This window comes from Callithrix jacchus, chromosome 5 (assembly GCF_049354715.1).
Source record: "Callithrix jacchus isolate 240 chromosome 5, calJac240_pri, whole genome shotgun sequence".
Lineage (NCBI taxonomy): Eukaryota > Metazoa > Chordata > Mammalia > Primates > Cebidae > Callithrix > Callithrix jacchus.
The window spans coordinates 106,595,080-106,610,946 of NC_133506.1; the positions used below are offsets into that span (position 1 = coordinate 106,595,080).

The 15,867-nt window shown below is 48.8% G+C and overlaps 1 protein-coding gene and 1 non-coding gene across 2 annotated transcripts; both read right to left on the reverse strand.

Moving 5' to 3' along the window:
* Positions 1-3,664: 3,664 nt before the first annotated feature.
* Positions 3,665-3,805, reverse strand: LOC118154154 (U4 spliceosomal RNA). The gene has a single exon (XR_004744051.1). It is a non-coding gene; the product is annotated as a U4 spliceosomal RNA (small nuclear RNA).
* An 8,376-nt stretch (positions 3,806-12,181) lies between these two features.
* On the reverse strand, positions 12,182-14,170 carry SLC52A1 (solute carrier family 52 member 1). Its single transcript, XM_035301073.3, is given in 4 exon segments — positions 12,182-12,533; positions 12,624-13,508; positions 13,510-13,718; positions 13,837-14,170. Coding segments are annotated over 4 exon segments (1,437 nt in total). The 5' UTR covers positions 13,967-14,170; the 3' UTR covers positions 12,182-12,320.
* Between the last annotated feature and the right edge of the window lie 1,697 nt (positions 14,171-15,867).

Below are 15,867 nucleotides of genomic sequence, written 5' to 3' on the forward strand. Positions count from 1 at the left end.
TTACAATTTGTATTAAGACTATTGCCTGCTTGTTTTAATGTTCTGTCTTGAGGCAAGGAGCCCTTGACTATGACATATTGCCAGGATTTTGCAGGTTAGATTGTATTCCTACTCTGTCTTTGGCTTGCCAAAGTCTCGAGGCCCCGCATTTTCATCCTGTTCTCAGGAAAACAATTGCACCCACTTGAAGCTCTGAACTACTGCTTCAGAGCTTCCTGAGGTTAGTCTCCAATTGGAAGCAGCCAAAACCGTAGATATTCAACTACAGCCAAACCATGGCTCTGAGTGAAGGAACAATTAGGTTTACTCTTGGTTTCCACTCTGATGCTGCTACCTGTATTTTGACACCTCTGACTGCCAGGTTTTTATAGACCTGTTGACAGTGACCCAAGATCTGGAATGTAATGGATGGTTTGGCAGCAGTGTTTGCTCAAGCAGTTTATAATCTGGCTGAGGAGACTAAATGAGCAAGAAAATGATAGAATATAAAGGTCTTTGCAGGTCAGAGGGAGCTGAGAGTTACAGAGAAAGCTGTGGGATTCCAGATGGGAAAATAGCTTGCTAGTTTGACAGATTATTTTTTCCCTAAAGACCCTGCCTTATATAAATGTATGTTATCCATGATTTTAAAAGTCCACTTATGGCTGGGCACAGTGGCTCATACCTGTAATCCCAGCACTTTGGGAGGCTGAGGCAGGAGGATCAGTTGAGCCCAGGAGGTTGAGATCAGGTTGGGTAACAGTGAAACTGCATATCTACAAAAAATACAAAGCTAGTCGGGTGTGGTGGTGTGTACCTGTAGTTCTAGCTACAAGGGAGGTGGGAGAATCACCTGAGCCTGTGGAGATTGAGGCTGCAGTGAGCTGGGAAAGTACCAGCACTCCAGCCTGGGAAAGAGTGGGACCCTCTCAAAAAAAAAAATTCCATAAATCCAGCCTTCCACATCAATCTTTAATAATGTGATGGGCCAGGCACAGTAATTCATGCCTGTAATCCCAGCACTTTGGGAGACTAGGTTTAGAGCATCACTTGAGGCCAGGAATTTGAAACCAGCCTGGGCAACATAGTGAGACCCTCATCTCTACAAAAAATAAAAATCAACAGTCCCGGTGGCTCATGCCTGTAATCCCAGCACTTTGAGGCTGAGGTGGGTGGATCATCTGAGGTCAAGAGTTCAAGACCAGCCTGGCCAAAATGGTGAAACCTGTCTCTACTAAAAATACAAAAAAAAATTAGCCAGGCATGGTGGTGCATGCCTGTAATCCCAGCTACTTGGGAGGCTGAGGCAGGAGAATCTCTTGAACCCAGGAGGTGGAGATTGCAATGAGCCAAGATTGTGCCATTGCACTCCAGCCTGAGTGACGAGCAAAACTCCGCCTAAAAAAAAAATAGACTGGGCGTGGTGGCTCACACCTGTAATCCCAGCACTTTCGGAGGCAGAGGTGGGTGAATCACGGGAAGGATCCACCATGGGTGGGTGGATCTTGAGGTTGGTCAAGAGATCGAGACCATCCTAGCCAACTTGGTGAAACCCTGTCTCTACTAAAAATACAAAAATTAGCCGGGCATGGCGGCATGCGCCTCTGGTCCCAGATAACTTGGGAGGCTGAGGCAGAAGAATTGCTTGAACCCAGGAGGTGGAGGTCACAGTGAGCTGAGACTGCACCATTACACTCCATCCTGGTGACAAAGCAAGACTCCATCTCAAACAATAATAACAATAATAATGATAATAATGCAGGCAAACTTGTTTAGATTTTATTCAGAGTGAGCCTATTTGTCTTTTATCTGTGCTATACGTGTCAGCATTCCATAGGCATTTCATTTACCCCTTAAAGTACCCCTGTAAATAGGTCTTTTGTCTGTGTTTTTCAGATGGGAAGACTGAGGGGTTTTATTTATTTATTTCTTGAGATGAAGTCTTGCTCTGTCACCCGTGCTGGAGTGCAGTGGTGTGGTCTCAGTTCACTGCAACCTCTGCCTGCTGGGGTCAAGAGATTCTCCTGCTTCAGCCTCCCAAGTAGCTGGGATTGTAGGAGCATGCCACCACACCCAACTAATTCTTTTTTTTTTTTTTGAGACGGAGTTTCGCTCTTGTTACCCAGGCTGGAGTGCAATGGCGTGATCTCGACTCACTGCAGCCTCCGCCTCCTGGGTTCAGGCAATTCTGCTGCCTCAGCCTCCTGAGTACCTGGGATTACAGGCACGTGCCACCATGCCCAGCTAATTTTTTGTATTATTAGTAAAGACGGGGTTTTACCATGTTGACTAGGATAGTCTCGATCTCTTGACCTCGTGATCCACCCGCCTCGGCCTCCCAAAGTGCTGGGATTACAGGCTTGAGCCACCGCGCCCAGCCTTAATTCTTATATTTTTAGTAGAGATGGGCTTGAACTCCTGACCTTGTGATCTGCCCACCTCAGCCTCCCAAAGTGTTGGGATTACAGGCGTTAGCCATTTCCCCCGGCCTATTTATTTATTTTTTAGAGTAAGATCTTGCTATGTTGCCCAGGCTGAACTCAAACTCCTGCTTCCAGGCTCAAGCAGTCCTGCTTTAGTCTCCCAAGAAGCTGGTACTGCAAGCATGTGCCACTGTGCCTGGCTCCTGAAGACTGAGGTTTGATTAATGAGTTGCCCAAATTTATACAGTTCTTAAGTGCCAAAGTTAGGATTCAAACCCAAGTCAACCTAACTAAGGCCCAAACCCCATCTTACCCCCTAGGCCATCAGACATTAGCTGGGCGAGGTGGCTTATCCCTGTAATCCCAGCACTTAGGAGGCAGAGGCAGGAGGACTGCTTGAGCTGAGGAGTTTGAGACCAGCCTGGGCAACATAGCAAGACCCTATCTCTACAAAAAATATAAAAATTAGCTGGGTGTAGTGGCTTACACCTGTAGCTACTTGGGAGGCTGAGGTGGGAGGATCGCTTGAGCCTGGAAGGTCAAGGCTACAGTGAACTGTGATTGCACCACTGCACTCCAGCCTGGATGACAGAGACCCTGTCTCAAAAAATATATAAAAAATAAAAAGAACATCAGACAGGCTGGGCACAGTGGCTCATGCCTGTAATCCCAGCACTTTGGGAGGTTGAGTTGGGTGGATCACCTGAGGTCAGGAGTTTGAGACCAGCCTGACCAACATGGAGAAACCCCATCTCTACTAAAAATACAAAATTAGCCGGGCATGGTGGTACATGCCTGTAATCCCAGCTACTTGGGAGGCTGAGGCAGGAGAATTGCTTGAATCAGGGAGGTAGAGGTTGCAATGAGCCGAGATCATGCCATTGCACTCCAGCCTGGGCGATAGAGCGAGACTCTGTCTAAAAAAAAAAGGTCAGACATCATCATTGCCTCTCCTTTCCTAGAAACCACGGGGCCTCCTCAAATTAGATCTTTCCAGGCATTTTATGAACTTGCATCTAGTTTCTGATCTCTCCCAAATTGCCCAAGATGCCGTGTGAGTGAGAACTGCTATCTTATGGGCCTCCTCCAGAATAATGAGAAGTCACCCAAACAATCTGTTTTCTAGCTCACTCAATCTTGACATATGTACAATGTCATCCTTGGTTTTCTTGGATTTCTTCATTGTCTTTCTTTGGAGGCTTCTTTCCTTTTGTTGGTTACTATTTTATTTTATTTTATTTATTTATTTTATTATAATTCAGTCTCTGTAGAGACTGTCAAAAATTGCCAATGCTGATTATATTTCAAGTCGTCATGGCAGGGTATTGGGAACAGTTTTCAATTCTCAATAATCGCGCCTCAGGTAAACCTCATTGGCTACAATACTGCTACTGTGTAAAGCTATTTTCAATTAGCAATAATAGCGCCTCAGATAAACCTCATTGAGTACAATACTGCCACTGCATAAAGCTATTTTTTTTTTTGAGACAGAGTCTACTCTGTCACCCAGGCTGGAGTGTAGTGGCGCCATCTCAGCTCACTGCAACCTCCACCTCCTGGGTTCAAGAGATTCTCCTGCCTCAGCTTCCCAAGTAGCTGGGATTACAGGTGTGTGCCAGCACACCCGGCTAATTTTTGTATTTTTAGTTAGAGACGGCCAGGCTGGTCTCAAACTCCTGACCTTGTGATTCATCTGCCTCAGCTTCCCAAAGTGTTGGGATTACAGGCATGAGCCACGGTGCCCGGCCTTCTATTTTATTTTTAATTTCCCACACCACAATGACATACGTTGGTTATTGTTTTAGACTTTTTTTGTTGTTGTCACCTGGAACTTTTGTATCTTGAATAAATTTCGGGATTAAATACATTTTTTTCTCCACCAGTCTTATTTATACCTTTCTATATTCAGAGCTTCAAATTTGATTTGGTTTAAAATTGTTCTCTCCTCCACCTTTTTTTTTTCAAGGCGAGTTTTGCTCTTGTCGCCCAGGCTGGAGTGCAGTAACGCAATCTCAGCTCACTGCAACTTCTGCCTCCTGGGTTCAAGAGATTCTCCTGCCTCAGCTTCCTGTGTAGCTGGGATTACAGGTGCCTGCCACCACACCCGGTTAATAGTTGCATTTTTAGTAGAAATGGGGTTTTGTCATGTTATCCAGGCTGGTCTTGAACCCCTAACCTCAAGTGATCTGCCCACCTCAGCCTCCCAAGTGCTGGGATTACAGGCATGAACCACGCGCCTGGACTTTTTTTATTTTTAAACTTTTATTTATTTCTTTATTTTTGAGAAAGAATCTCACTCTGTTGCTCAGGCTGGAGTGCAGTGGTGCGATCACAGCTCATTGCAGCCTCAACCTCCCAGGCTCAAGTGATCCTCCCACCTCACCTTCCTGAGTAGCTGGGACTGCAGGTGCATGTCACTGTGCCTAGCTAATTTTTTGTAATTTTCGTAGAGACAGGTTTTTTCCATGTTGCCCAGGCTGATCTGGAACTTTGGAGCTCAAGCGATCCATGCACGCCTGCCTCCCAATGTGCTAGGATTACAGGCATGAGCCACCACGCCCAGGCTTCTTTTCCATTTTATTTTATTATTTATTATTTTTTTTTCTATTTTTGAGATGGAATCTTGCTCTGTCATCAGGCTGGAGTGCAGTGGCTCAATCTCGGCTCACTTCAACCTCCGCCTCCTAGGTTCAAGCCATTCTCCAGCTTCAGCCTCTGAATAGCTGGGATTACAGGCCATCATGCCTGGCTAATTTTTTGTATTTTTATTAGAGATGGGGTTTCACCATGTTGGCCAGGATGGTCTTGATCTCTTGACCTCTTGATCCACCTGCCTTGGCTTCCAAAGTGTTGGGATTACAGACGTGAGCCACCGTGCCTAGTCTGTTTTTCCCTTTAGAGTTAATGTCCACAGCTACTGGATGTCATTTTGGTTCAGGTGGTTCCACTCATCATGCTCAAAGGTTGCCACTCCTGACGAATCACAAACAACACTTGCACCATCATCCGATTCCTTCAAAAAGAGTCTTTGGGCCCCTGGATGTCCCTGGGACTTGCTTCCTCTGCTACTCAACACTGCTCAAGGCAGGCTGGCTTTAAATATCTTTCTTAATCTAATCTGGGTCAAGGCTCTCCCTGCACCTCTGGTATTCTGTGTTGCCTCGTTAACATCTCTAGCTACTTAGTTAAGGTTGGCTTAGTGTCTATCTCTTGAGGCCAGCAGCCTTTGCCTTATTATACAGGAGTGTTCTCACTCCTGCTACCCAGTTAGTTCTGCTTCTACTGAAAGGCAGAAAGAGACTGTGGCATCATCTGGATAGTATGTTTCATCTAAAGGCCTGGTCAACAGATGTGAGTTTTAGAAACTGCTTCTTTCATCCCTCAACAATTTCACAGTTGTAGGAGCCAACATTAACCTGCCATGTCCCAAACGGCCTGGAATGGTGGCTCACGCCTGTAATCCCAGCACTTTGGAAGACTGAGGCAGGTGGATCACCTGAGGTCAGGAGTTCGAGACCAGCCTGCCCAATATGGTGAAACTCCATCTCTACTAAAAATACAAAAAATTAGCCGAGCGTGGTGGTGTGCGCCTGTAATCCCAGCTACTCGGGAGGCTGAGTCAGGAGAATCACTTGAACCCGTGAGGCGGAGATTGCAGTGAGCCGTGATCATGCCACTGCACTCCAGCCTGGGTGACAGAGTGAGACTCAGTGTCAAAACAACAACAAAACAAAACAAAACAAAATAAAAACCTTCCTTGTCCCGGACAGCCTCACCAATGAGGATTTCCACCTCAATTTCTCCGATTTCATCCCCCACTTGCCCTCCCCACCTTAATCGCTGGAGAAAGAATATTTTGAGATACCTGGGAAAGTCTTGCCCTGTGGTACAACCCACTAAAGGTTCTTTATAAATGACTAGGGAAGCTGTTCTGTTTTTTTGTTTTGTTTTTGTTCTTGTTTTTGTTTTTTTGAGATAGAGTCTCGCTCTGTCACCCAGGCTGGAGTGCAATGGCGCGATCTTGGCTCACTGCAACCTCTGCCTTCTGGGTTCAAGTAATTCTTCTGCCTCAGCCTCCCAACTAGCTGTGATTACAGGCGCATGTCATCACACCCAGCTAATTTTTGTATTTTTAGTAAAGACAGGGTTTCACCATGTTAGTCAGACTGGTCTCAAACTCCTGACCTCATGATCCACCTACCCGCCTCAGCCTTCCAAAGTGCTGGGATTACAGGTGTGAGCCACAGCACCTGGCTGTTTTTTGTTTTTTTTTTTTTTTCTGAGATGGAGTCTTGCTCTGTCACCCAGTCTGGAGTCCAATGGCGAAATCTTGGCTCACTGCAACCTCCACCTCCCAAATTCAAGCGATTCTCCTGCCTCAGCCTCCTGAGTAACTGGGATTACAGGCCCGCCCCGCCACCCCGGGTTAGTTTTTGTGTTTTTAGTAGAGATGGAGTTTCACTATGTTGGTCAAGCTGGTCTTGAACTCCTGACCTTGTGATCTGCCCGCCTTGTCCTCCCAAAGTGTAGGGATTACAGGTGTGAGCCACAGTGTCCAGCCTGTTTTGTTTCTTAAAGGCAGAAAGACAGGGTCTTACTCTGTCACTGAGTATAGTGTTGTGTCTATAGCTCACTGAGGCCTCGAACTCCTAGGCTCAAGGGATCCTCCTACCTCAGCCTCCCCAGTAGTTGAGACTACAGGTGTGTACCACCATGCCTGGTTCTGGCTATGTTTTGTTTTTGTAGAGGCAGGAATCTTGCTATGTATCCAGGCTGGTCTCAACCTTCTGGGCTCAAGTGATCTTTCTACCTCAGCCTCCCAAAGTGCTAGGATTATAGGCATGAGCTACAGCACCCTGCCTGCTCTGGGCTTCTTGCAGAGCCTCTTCAGCTGCAGAGAAGCTTCTCTCCTTTCTCCAAGTCTAGAGCCTCATCCCCAACAGGTGAGGGCTACAGTGAGCCCTTTGGAGCACACAGACCTGGGCTTCAGTCTTCTCACTAATTAGCTTTATTACTCTGGGTAAGTCACCTTCTCTGAGCCTCAATTTTCTTCTCTGCAAAATAGGACTAATAATGAAGCTGTTGGGAAGATTTACTGAACTGTAAAGGGTCTAGCACATTTTAGGAGCTCAAGGTTGACGCCTTCCCTTTTTCTTTTTTTTTGTGGGGGGGGAGGAAGGCAGGAAGGAAGGGAATAAGGACGGTAGGGAGGAAGGAAGGAAGGGAGGAAGCGGGAGGGAGGGAGGGAGGGAAGGGAAGAAAGGAAATCAAGCAATGAAAGAGACATTGCCGACCTGGATCTAGAGGTTTACAAGTTGATTTCTATTTTTTTGAGAGAAGGAAAGAAAAAAAAAATGAGTAAAGGAGAGGAAGAAAGAGGAAGAGAAAGAGGGAGAGTAAATGGAAATATTGCTTTATTTTGAAAAAAATTGGGTATTAATAATGGCCAATCAATGTTTCATTTAAACTAATGGGTAGGTGTGATGTGGTATTGACAAGAATGTATATTTTGTGTATTTGAAGTGGAGAGCTCTATAAATATTTATTAAGTTTACTTGTTCTGGATCTGAGTTCGAGTCCTTGATATCCTTATTAATTTTCTGTCTCACTGAATCTAAGTCTTCTATCTGGGTGTTAGGATCGTTAGCTCTTGTTGTTGCATTGATCCTTTTACCACTATATCTTTGTTGCTTTAAAATCTATTTTATCCGATACAAGAATTGCAACTCCTGCTTTTTATTTATTTATTATTTATTTTTGCTCTCCATTTGGTTGGTAAATCTTTCTCCATCCCTTTGTTTTGAGTCTTTGTGTATCCTTGCATGTGAAACAGGTCTGGATGTAACATGCCATTGGGTTTTGGCTGTGTCTTTTGATTGGGAATTCAGTCAATTTAAATTTAGGGTTACTGCCATTTGATGTTGACTGGCTGTTTTATCCATTTGTTGGTGTAAATTCTTCTTTATGTTGGTGCTCTTTACTTTTTGGTGTATTTTTAGAAAGGCTAATACTGGTTGTTTCTTTCTGTGTGTAATGCTTCTTTCAGAAGCTCTTGTAAAGCAGGCCTGGTGGTAATAAAATCTCTGAGTTCTTGCTTGTTCGTAAAAGATTTTATTTTTCCTTCAGTTGTGAAGCTTAGTTTGGCTGGATATGAAATTCTGGGCTGAAGGTTCTGTTCTTTGAGGATGTTGAATATTGGCCCCCACTCTCTTCTGGCCTGTAGAGTTTCTGCCGAGAGATCTGCTGTAAGTCTGATAGGCTTGCCTTTGTGGGTAATCTGACCTTTCTCTCTGGCTGCCCTTAGTATCCTCTCCTTCGTTTCAACCCTGGTGAATCTAACGATTATGTGCCTTGGGGTTGCTCTTCTTGAGGAATATCTTTGTGGTATTCTCTGTATTACCTGGGGTTGAATGTTGACCTGCTTTGCTAGTTTAGGAAAATTTTCCTGAATAATATCCTGAAGGGTATTTTCCAACTTGGATTCATTCTCTCCGTCGCATTCAGGTACACCTATCAAACGTAAATTTGGTCTTTTCACATAGTCCCACATTTCTTGGAGACTTTGCTCATTCCTTTTTATCCTTTTTTCTCTAATCTTTTCTTCACGTTTTATTTCATTAAGTTGGACTTTGACCTCTGATATCCCTTCTTCTGCTTGAACAATTCGAGTGTTTAAACCTGTGCATACTTCTCGGAGTTCCTGTATTGTATTCTTCAGTTCCATTAATTCACTCATACTCCTCTCTAAGTTGTCTATTCTCAATAGGATTTCATCAAACCTTTTTTCAAAGTTCCTAGTTTCTTTACGTTGGGCTACAACATGTTCTTTTAACTCACCGAAGTTTATTATCCATTCCTTGAAGAGTGATTCTGTCATCAGGAGGCGCTCGTTCTCCATCAAGCCTCATTCCATTGTTGATGTGGAACTGTGATCATCTTTAGAGGGAGAGGCGTTCTGACTTTGAGTATTCTCAGCTTTTTTACGCTGGTTTCTTCCCGTCATTGTAAATTTATCCTCCTGTCGTCTTTGAAATTACCAACTTTCAGATTAGGTCTCTTGAGTGGACGTCCAGGTTGTTAGTTCCCAGGGCCAGAGCAGGGGCGTTAAAATTGATGGTGCTTTTCTGCCCAGGATTCTCCCGTCGGGCTTCCTTCTTGTTTCCGTAGTAGGCGACTCTGCCTTCCCGGGGTTCCAAACCTCGGTCAGAAGGGGAACCGGTCCCGTTTACTCTGTGCCGAGCGCTGCCACTCGAGGTGCCGGCGGAACCGCTGCGCCGACCACTAGAGTCGCGCTGGCGACTCGTGTGTTTCCACCACTGGGGGATCTTCTGCTCCGTGAGCGACCAGACTTTGTCTGAAAGTGTGGCGTCCTCTAGTTCTCCGCGCCTTCCCTGAGAGCTGCAATCCCGGAATGTTAGCGATCGGCCATCTTGGATCGTTCGCCCCCTTTTTCTTTACTCTGAACTGGGGATGAGGTCTTGAGAAAGAAGAGAGGCGCTTGCAAAAGGAGGTCAGGTCTCAGGCTGGGCGCAGTGGCTCACGCTCTAATCCCAGCACTTTGGGAGGCCGAGGTGGGCAGATCACGAGGTCAGGAGTTTGAGGCTAGGCTGGCCAACATGGTGAAACCCCCGTCTGTACTAAAAATACAAAAATCAACCGGGTGTGTTGTCTGGTGCCTGTAATTGCAGCTACTCGGGAGGCTGAGGCAGGAGAATCGCTTGAACCCAGGAGGTGGAGGTCGCAGTAAGCCTAATCGCGCCACTGCACTCCATCCTGGGCGACAGAGAGAGACTCCATCTCAAAAACAAAAACAAAGAAAATACGAGGTCAGGTCTGAAAAGATGTCACCCCCAACCTGTCAAAACTTCTCCTCAAGCCCTGTTGTTCCACTCTTGTCCGCCAGGGGGAGCAAAGGTTCCCTCAAAGGATGTCTTTGCTTTTGCTTGAGCGTTGACCTACGCCCGCGGCCCTGAGCGTCCGTGAGATTCCCGGAGGCGGAGCGGGAGGGCGCAGGCGCAGAATGGCTGGCTGGGCGTGACGCGGCGCCAGACTTGGGCTTCTGTATTCTGCCTGGCTGGAGCTGGGGCTGGAAGAAGGTCCGGAGGTGGGCGGGAGTCCCCCCAGGGATTTCTTCTTATCGCAGTACTAGCTGTCATCTTCGTTTTCTACAAGCGAGGACCTGACTCCTTTCAGAGTCAGCATTTCTTTCCCTTCGTGGATGCTCTTGAGTTCCAAAGAAAAGAAAGTCTTCATTGAGCAACTTCTTCTTTAGGGACTTGGCAAGGGGGTAGATCGACCTTAGGGGAAATGATGCCCCCTTACTAGAGGAAGTTTTGGATCAGGGTTTGCTTTATTTGAAATTTAACAAATACAGAAGAATAGAAGGCAGAAAATGGAAGTAATCCATGTTTCCATCACCCCAAAGTATCCATTGCTGTCTTCTGAAAATGGGTCCTAATAGGTTTGTTCAACAAATATTTATTATACACTACCTATACTAAGCGCTTAGCACTGTTATGAAGGAACTACAGAGGGAAAAGAATGATGATTAGTAGGCCAGGCGCGGTGGCTCATGCCTATAATCCTAGCACTTTGGGAGGCCGAGGTGGGTGGATCACCTGAGGTCAGGAGTTCAAGACCAGCCTGGCCATCATGGTGAAACCCCACCTTATAAAAAGAAAAAAAGAATCATGATTAGCAAAGAAGATTTTTAGAAATCTGTGCATGTGAGGCATGGTGGCTCACGCCTGTAATCCCAGCACTTTGGGATGCTGAGATGGGAGGATCACGTGAGGCCAGGAGTTGGTCAACATAGTGTGACCCCATGTCTACTAAAAAAGAAAAAGTCAGGGCGCAGTGGTTCACGCTTGTAATCTCAGCACTTTGGGAGGCCGAGGCAGGTGGATTGCCTGAAGTCAAGAGTTCAAGAGCAGCCTGGCCACTATGGTGAAACCTCCTCTCTACTAAAACTTCAAAAATTAGCTGGGAGTTGTGTGGTGCACCTGTAATCCCATCTCCTCAGGAGGCTGAGGCAAGAGAACCTCTTGAACCTGGAAGGCAGAGGTCGCAGTGAGCCATATCACGCCACTGCACTCTAGCCTGAGCAACAGAGCAAGACTCTGTTGTCTTGAAGGGACAATCCCATAATAGCAAATAGCAAATGACAGAGACTCATTTGACTAAGAAAGATTTTTTTTTTTTTTGAGATGGAGTCTTGCTCTGTCATCAGGCTGGCGTAGTGACACGATCTCGGCTCACTGCAACCTCCACCTTCCAGGTTCAAGTGATTCTCCCACCTTAGCCTCCCAAGTAGCTGGGACTAGGTGCATACCACCACGCCCAGCTAATTTTTGTATTTTTAGTAGAGATTGGGTTTCACCACATTAGCCAGGATGGTCTTGATCTCCTGACCGACCTCATGATTCGCCTGCCTCAGCCTCCCAAAATGCTGGGATTATAGTTGTGAGCCATGGCACCCAGCTGACTAAGAAGGGTTTTTGACCAGAAAACCCACAGAAGAGATAAGCTGTAGACATGATGAGAAAGGCACTACAATCTGCATTTCAATCTAATTGTACATTAGATAATATATATGAAAAATTATTTAACCTAGTCCCTGATTTCATTAATATATTTTTATAAGGTTTTCATTAGTTGTTTTTTAATAAAAACACTTTATTGCACAAATTCCACAAAGATCTCCGGCCCTGGGGCCAAGCCCACAGCCCCAACCTGGCTCCGAGCCTGTTCTTTGGTCCCCACCCTGGCCTGAAGTGCCAAGGTCTTCTGCAGAGTGTGCAGGTTTCCATGAGCGTTCCTGTGTTGGGGGAAGCCTTCCTGGGCCACAGGTAATTGGGAACTGTGGCAGCCTCAAGATGCAGACAGGATGGGTGGAATGGGGTCCTCACCTGCCCAGGCTCAGGGGCCACAGGGGTCTACACAGTCCTTTCTGCTTTGAAACACATGGTAGATGCTGGTGGGAGGGAACATGGCACCAGCACCAAGCAGGGAGCCCATCTGGATGGCCACACCAGCTGCCAGCAATGCTGGCCGGCCCCCACCATGTAGCAGGGAACTTGCAGCCACCTTCACATATGAGAACACACACAGACACAGAATCCATGACAGCACCTGCAAGGGAGGACATGGCAGCAGGCTAAGCATGAGATACACTTGTTCCAGGGAACACCCTCCTCCTCCTTCATGTCCCCACTTGCTCACCACAAGGATCACCCCTGCAGTGGTGCCCACCTCTGGGCAGGGGCTCAGGATTGCCAGCGCCATCAGGTAGGCCCCAAAGAGCATGCCCAGCAGAGAAAGACCACCCAGCCCTGCCAGGGACCTGTCGGGGATGAGCAGAGACTCAGGGCTGGCTGTTCCAGGACCTGGACCCCAACCTTGTGTTCCACCCACCAAGGAGCTTGGGGCCCCTTTGCACCTGCACAGCAGGCCCATGGCCAGGAAGCAGGCAAGGGGGTTGGCAGCACTGCCCAAAACCACAGCCAGGTGGTAGGCCAGGCGCCCATAGGCCAAGCAGGAAAAGCTCTGCATAGCAGGCAGCACACCATTGGTCAGGGCACTGGTGATGGCCAGCAGCCCCAGCAGGAAGGCACCATGGGCTGAGAGCAGCTGATGGGCCTCAGGGTCTGGGTCAGGGATGGTGCTTGCTGCCTGGCTTGGTGGCTCCTGCAATGACAAATCCTCTTCCTCCTTCTCTTCCTCCTCTGCTCCTAGGGATCCCAGTTGATGTCCAGGCCCTGAGCACCCTGTGGATACAGATGGTAGTGATGGCAACAGCAACAGGAGACCCTGGAAGGCAGCAGCAGAAGTGACCAGAAGGGTAGTCAGTGCCCAGAAGAAGGTGCTGGCAGGAAAATGCTCAGGGAAGTTGAGGGGAGGCCCAGAGGTGCTGTTGGTGGGGGCTGTCAGGCACTCAAGGTGGCCCACACCCTGCACAAGGGCCAGCACACAGGGGAGCAGGGCACTGAGACCCTGACCCAGGAAGAAAGACCGTAAGAAAGGAGGTGGCAGGTGGTTCAGGAAGGGCAGGAAAGTGACAGTGGTACAGCAGGCCAGTGCCAACACCAAGGCCAGCATCAGGAAGGCCAGCCACAAAGTGGAGCTGCCCTGCCACTGGGACCACGTGGTGCCACAGAGGTGCCAGCAGGGCTGTGCCCACTACACTCAGTGCCTGTACCACCTGGATAGGGACCTGTTCGCCCTTGCCCAGGGCCAGTCGTCTCCATAGAGTCACCACCAGCAGACCCAGGTTCCCCAGTGCCACACACGCAGAGAGGTATGAGGGGAGGCTCCAACCTGCAGGGAAGGAACAATGCCATGTCAGGAGCATGGTGGTTAAGGGACAAAGAGCTGCCACAGGCCACCTTCCTGGGCACACCTGCCTCATGCTTCCCTGCAACTCCTTCCTACTTACCCTCCGGAAGGTCTTTTACCAACACGGGCAGCTCCACCCAGATCCCATTGACAGCAGCCCAGGAAGCCATGCCAAAAAAGGCCACTAGCAGGTCGGTCAGCACCAGACGGCCCAGCGTGGGTGCTGCCATTCAGCCCAAAGCTGGACTCTCCAGGACAGGGAAAAGGTCACAGGCAGGTCTTTCCCCACCTAGGTCCAAAGATGCTTTGGCTCTTCTGGAAACTGAATACCTCTTCTAGCTGGAAGGAAACAGACAGGCTGGCAGGTAATAGGCTGGTGGGACAGAACCAGAGTCAGAAGACAAGACGTTCAGACTGCTAAGACCAGGACAACTGGAGGGAGAGGTAGGCGGGGGTGGGTGGGGAGGAGGAGGGGCCAGGACCTACCACAGGCACCGGCTGCGCATGTGGGGACTGTGACCCAGCAGCGCTGGCAGGGAGAAAGGCAGGAAGCTGGCCGAGGCGCAGCTGCCCCAGAGGAGCAAAAGGGAGCTGATCTTCCTACCCACGGAGGACCCCGGGTTCGAGTTGTCAAAACAGCTATGCACTGGTCGGGCACGATTGCTCACGCCTGTAATCCCAGCACTTTGGGAGGCTGAGGCGGGCAGATGGCCTGAGGTCAGGAGTTTGAGACCAGCCTGGCTAACATGGCAAAACCCTGTCACTACTAAAAATGCCAGAATTAGCTGGACTTGGTGGCTGGTGCTTGCAATCCCAGCTACTTTGGAGGCTGAGGCACGAGAATCACTTGAGCCCAGGAGAGGGAGGTTGCAGTGAGCTGAGATCCGGCCACTGCACTCCAGCCAGGGCAACAGAGTGAGACTCCGTCTGAAAAACAAAACAAACAAACAAAAAAGACAGCTTGGCACCAACACCACCCTCACCCTGAACCTCGGGACAAGGGCAACTCTCAGGTGTCACGCGCTACCCAAGCGCTTCTGTGACACCTAGGACTTGACGAAGCTAGTCGGGTTGGAGAGGGGAGTGGCCAGGACGAGCTCTACCGCGAGGGACGTCTCCGTGCTGCCCTCCCGCTGGCGTCTGGAGGGCGTCCCAGGAGCCGCCAGGGGCTTAGGGGTCCCCACGCCTCCCATTCCAGCAGCCCCTGGACCCAGCGGCGGCTGGCGGGCCGCCTGAGAGGGAGCACCCTCCGCTGGGGAGGCGACTCAGCCCAGAACCCTTGTTTTTTTTTTTGAGACAGAGTCTCGCTCGGTCGCCAGGCGCCAGGCTGGAGTGCAGTGGCGCGATCTCAGCTCACTGCAACCTCCGCCTCCCGGGTTCAAGCAATTCTCCTGCCTCAGCCTCCTGAGTAGCTGGGACTACAGGCGCACCACCACGCCCAGCTAATTTTTGTATTTTTAGTAGAGACGGGGTTTCACCACGTTGGCCAGAATGGTCTCGATCTCTTGACCTCGTGATCCGCCCGCCTCGGCCTCCCAAGGTGCTGGGATTACAGGCGTGAGCCACCGCGTCCGCCCAGAGTTTTCTTTTTTAAAAATAATTTATTATCATTATTATTTAAGACGGAGTTTTGCTCTTGTCCCGGCTGGAGTGCAATGGTGCCTCCCGGGTTCAAGTGATTCTCCTGCCTCAGCCTCCTGAGCAGCTGGGATTACAGGCATGCACCACCATGCCTGGCTAATTCTGTATTTTTAGTAGAAAGGGGGTTTTTTCATGTTGGTCAGGCTGGTCTCAAACTCCCAACCTCAGGTGATCCGCCCTCCTTGGCCTCCCAGAGTGCTGGGATTACAGACATGAGCCACCATGCCTGATTAGTAATTATTTTTGAGACAAGGTCTTGCTCTGTCACCCAGGCTGGAGTGCAGTGGCAGCTATCATGGCTCACTGCAGCCTTTACCTCCCAGGCTCAAGCGATCCTCCCACCTCAGCCTCCCCCTAGAGTAGCTGGGACCCCAGGCGAGCATCACCATGTCCAGCTAATTTTGTTGTTGTTGTTGTTGTTGGTAGAGACTAGGTCTCATCATGTTGCTCAGGCTGGCTTCAAACTCCTGGGCTCAAGCAATCTTCCTAC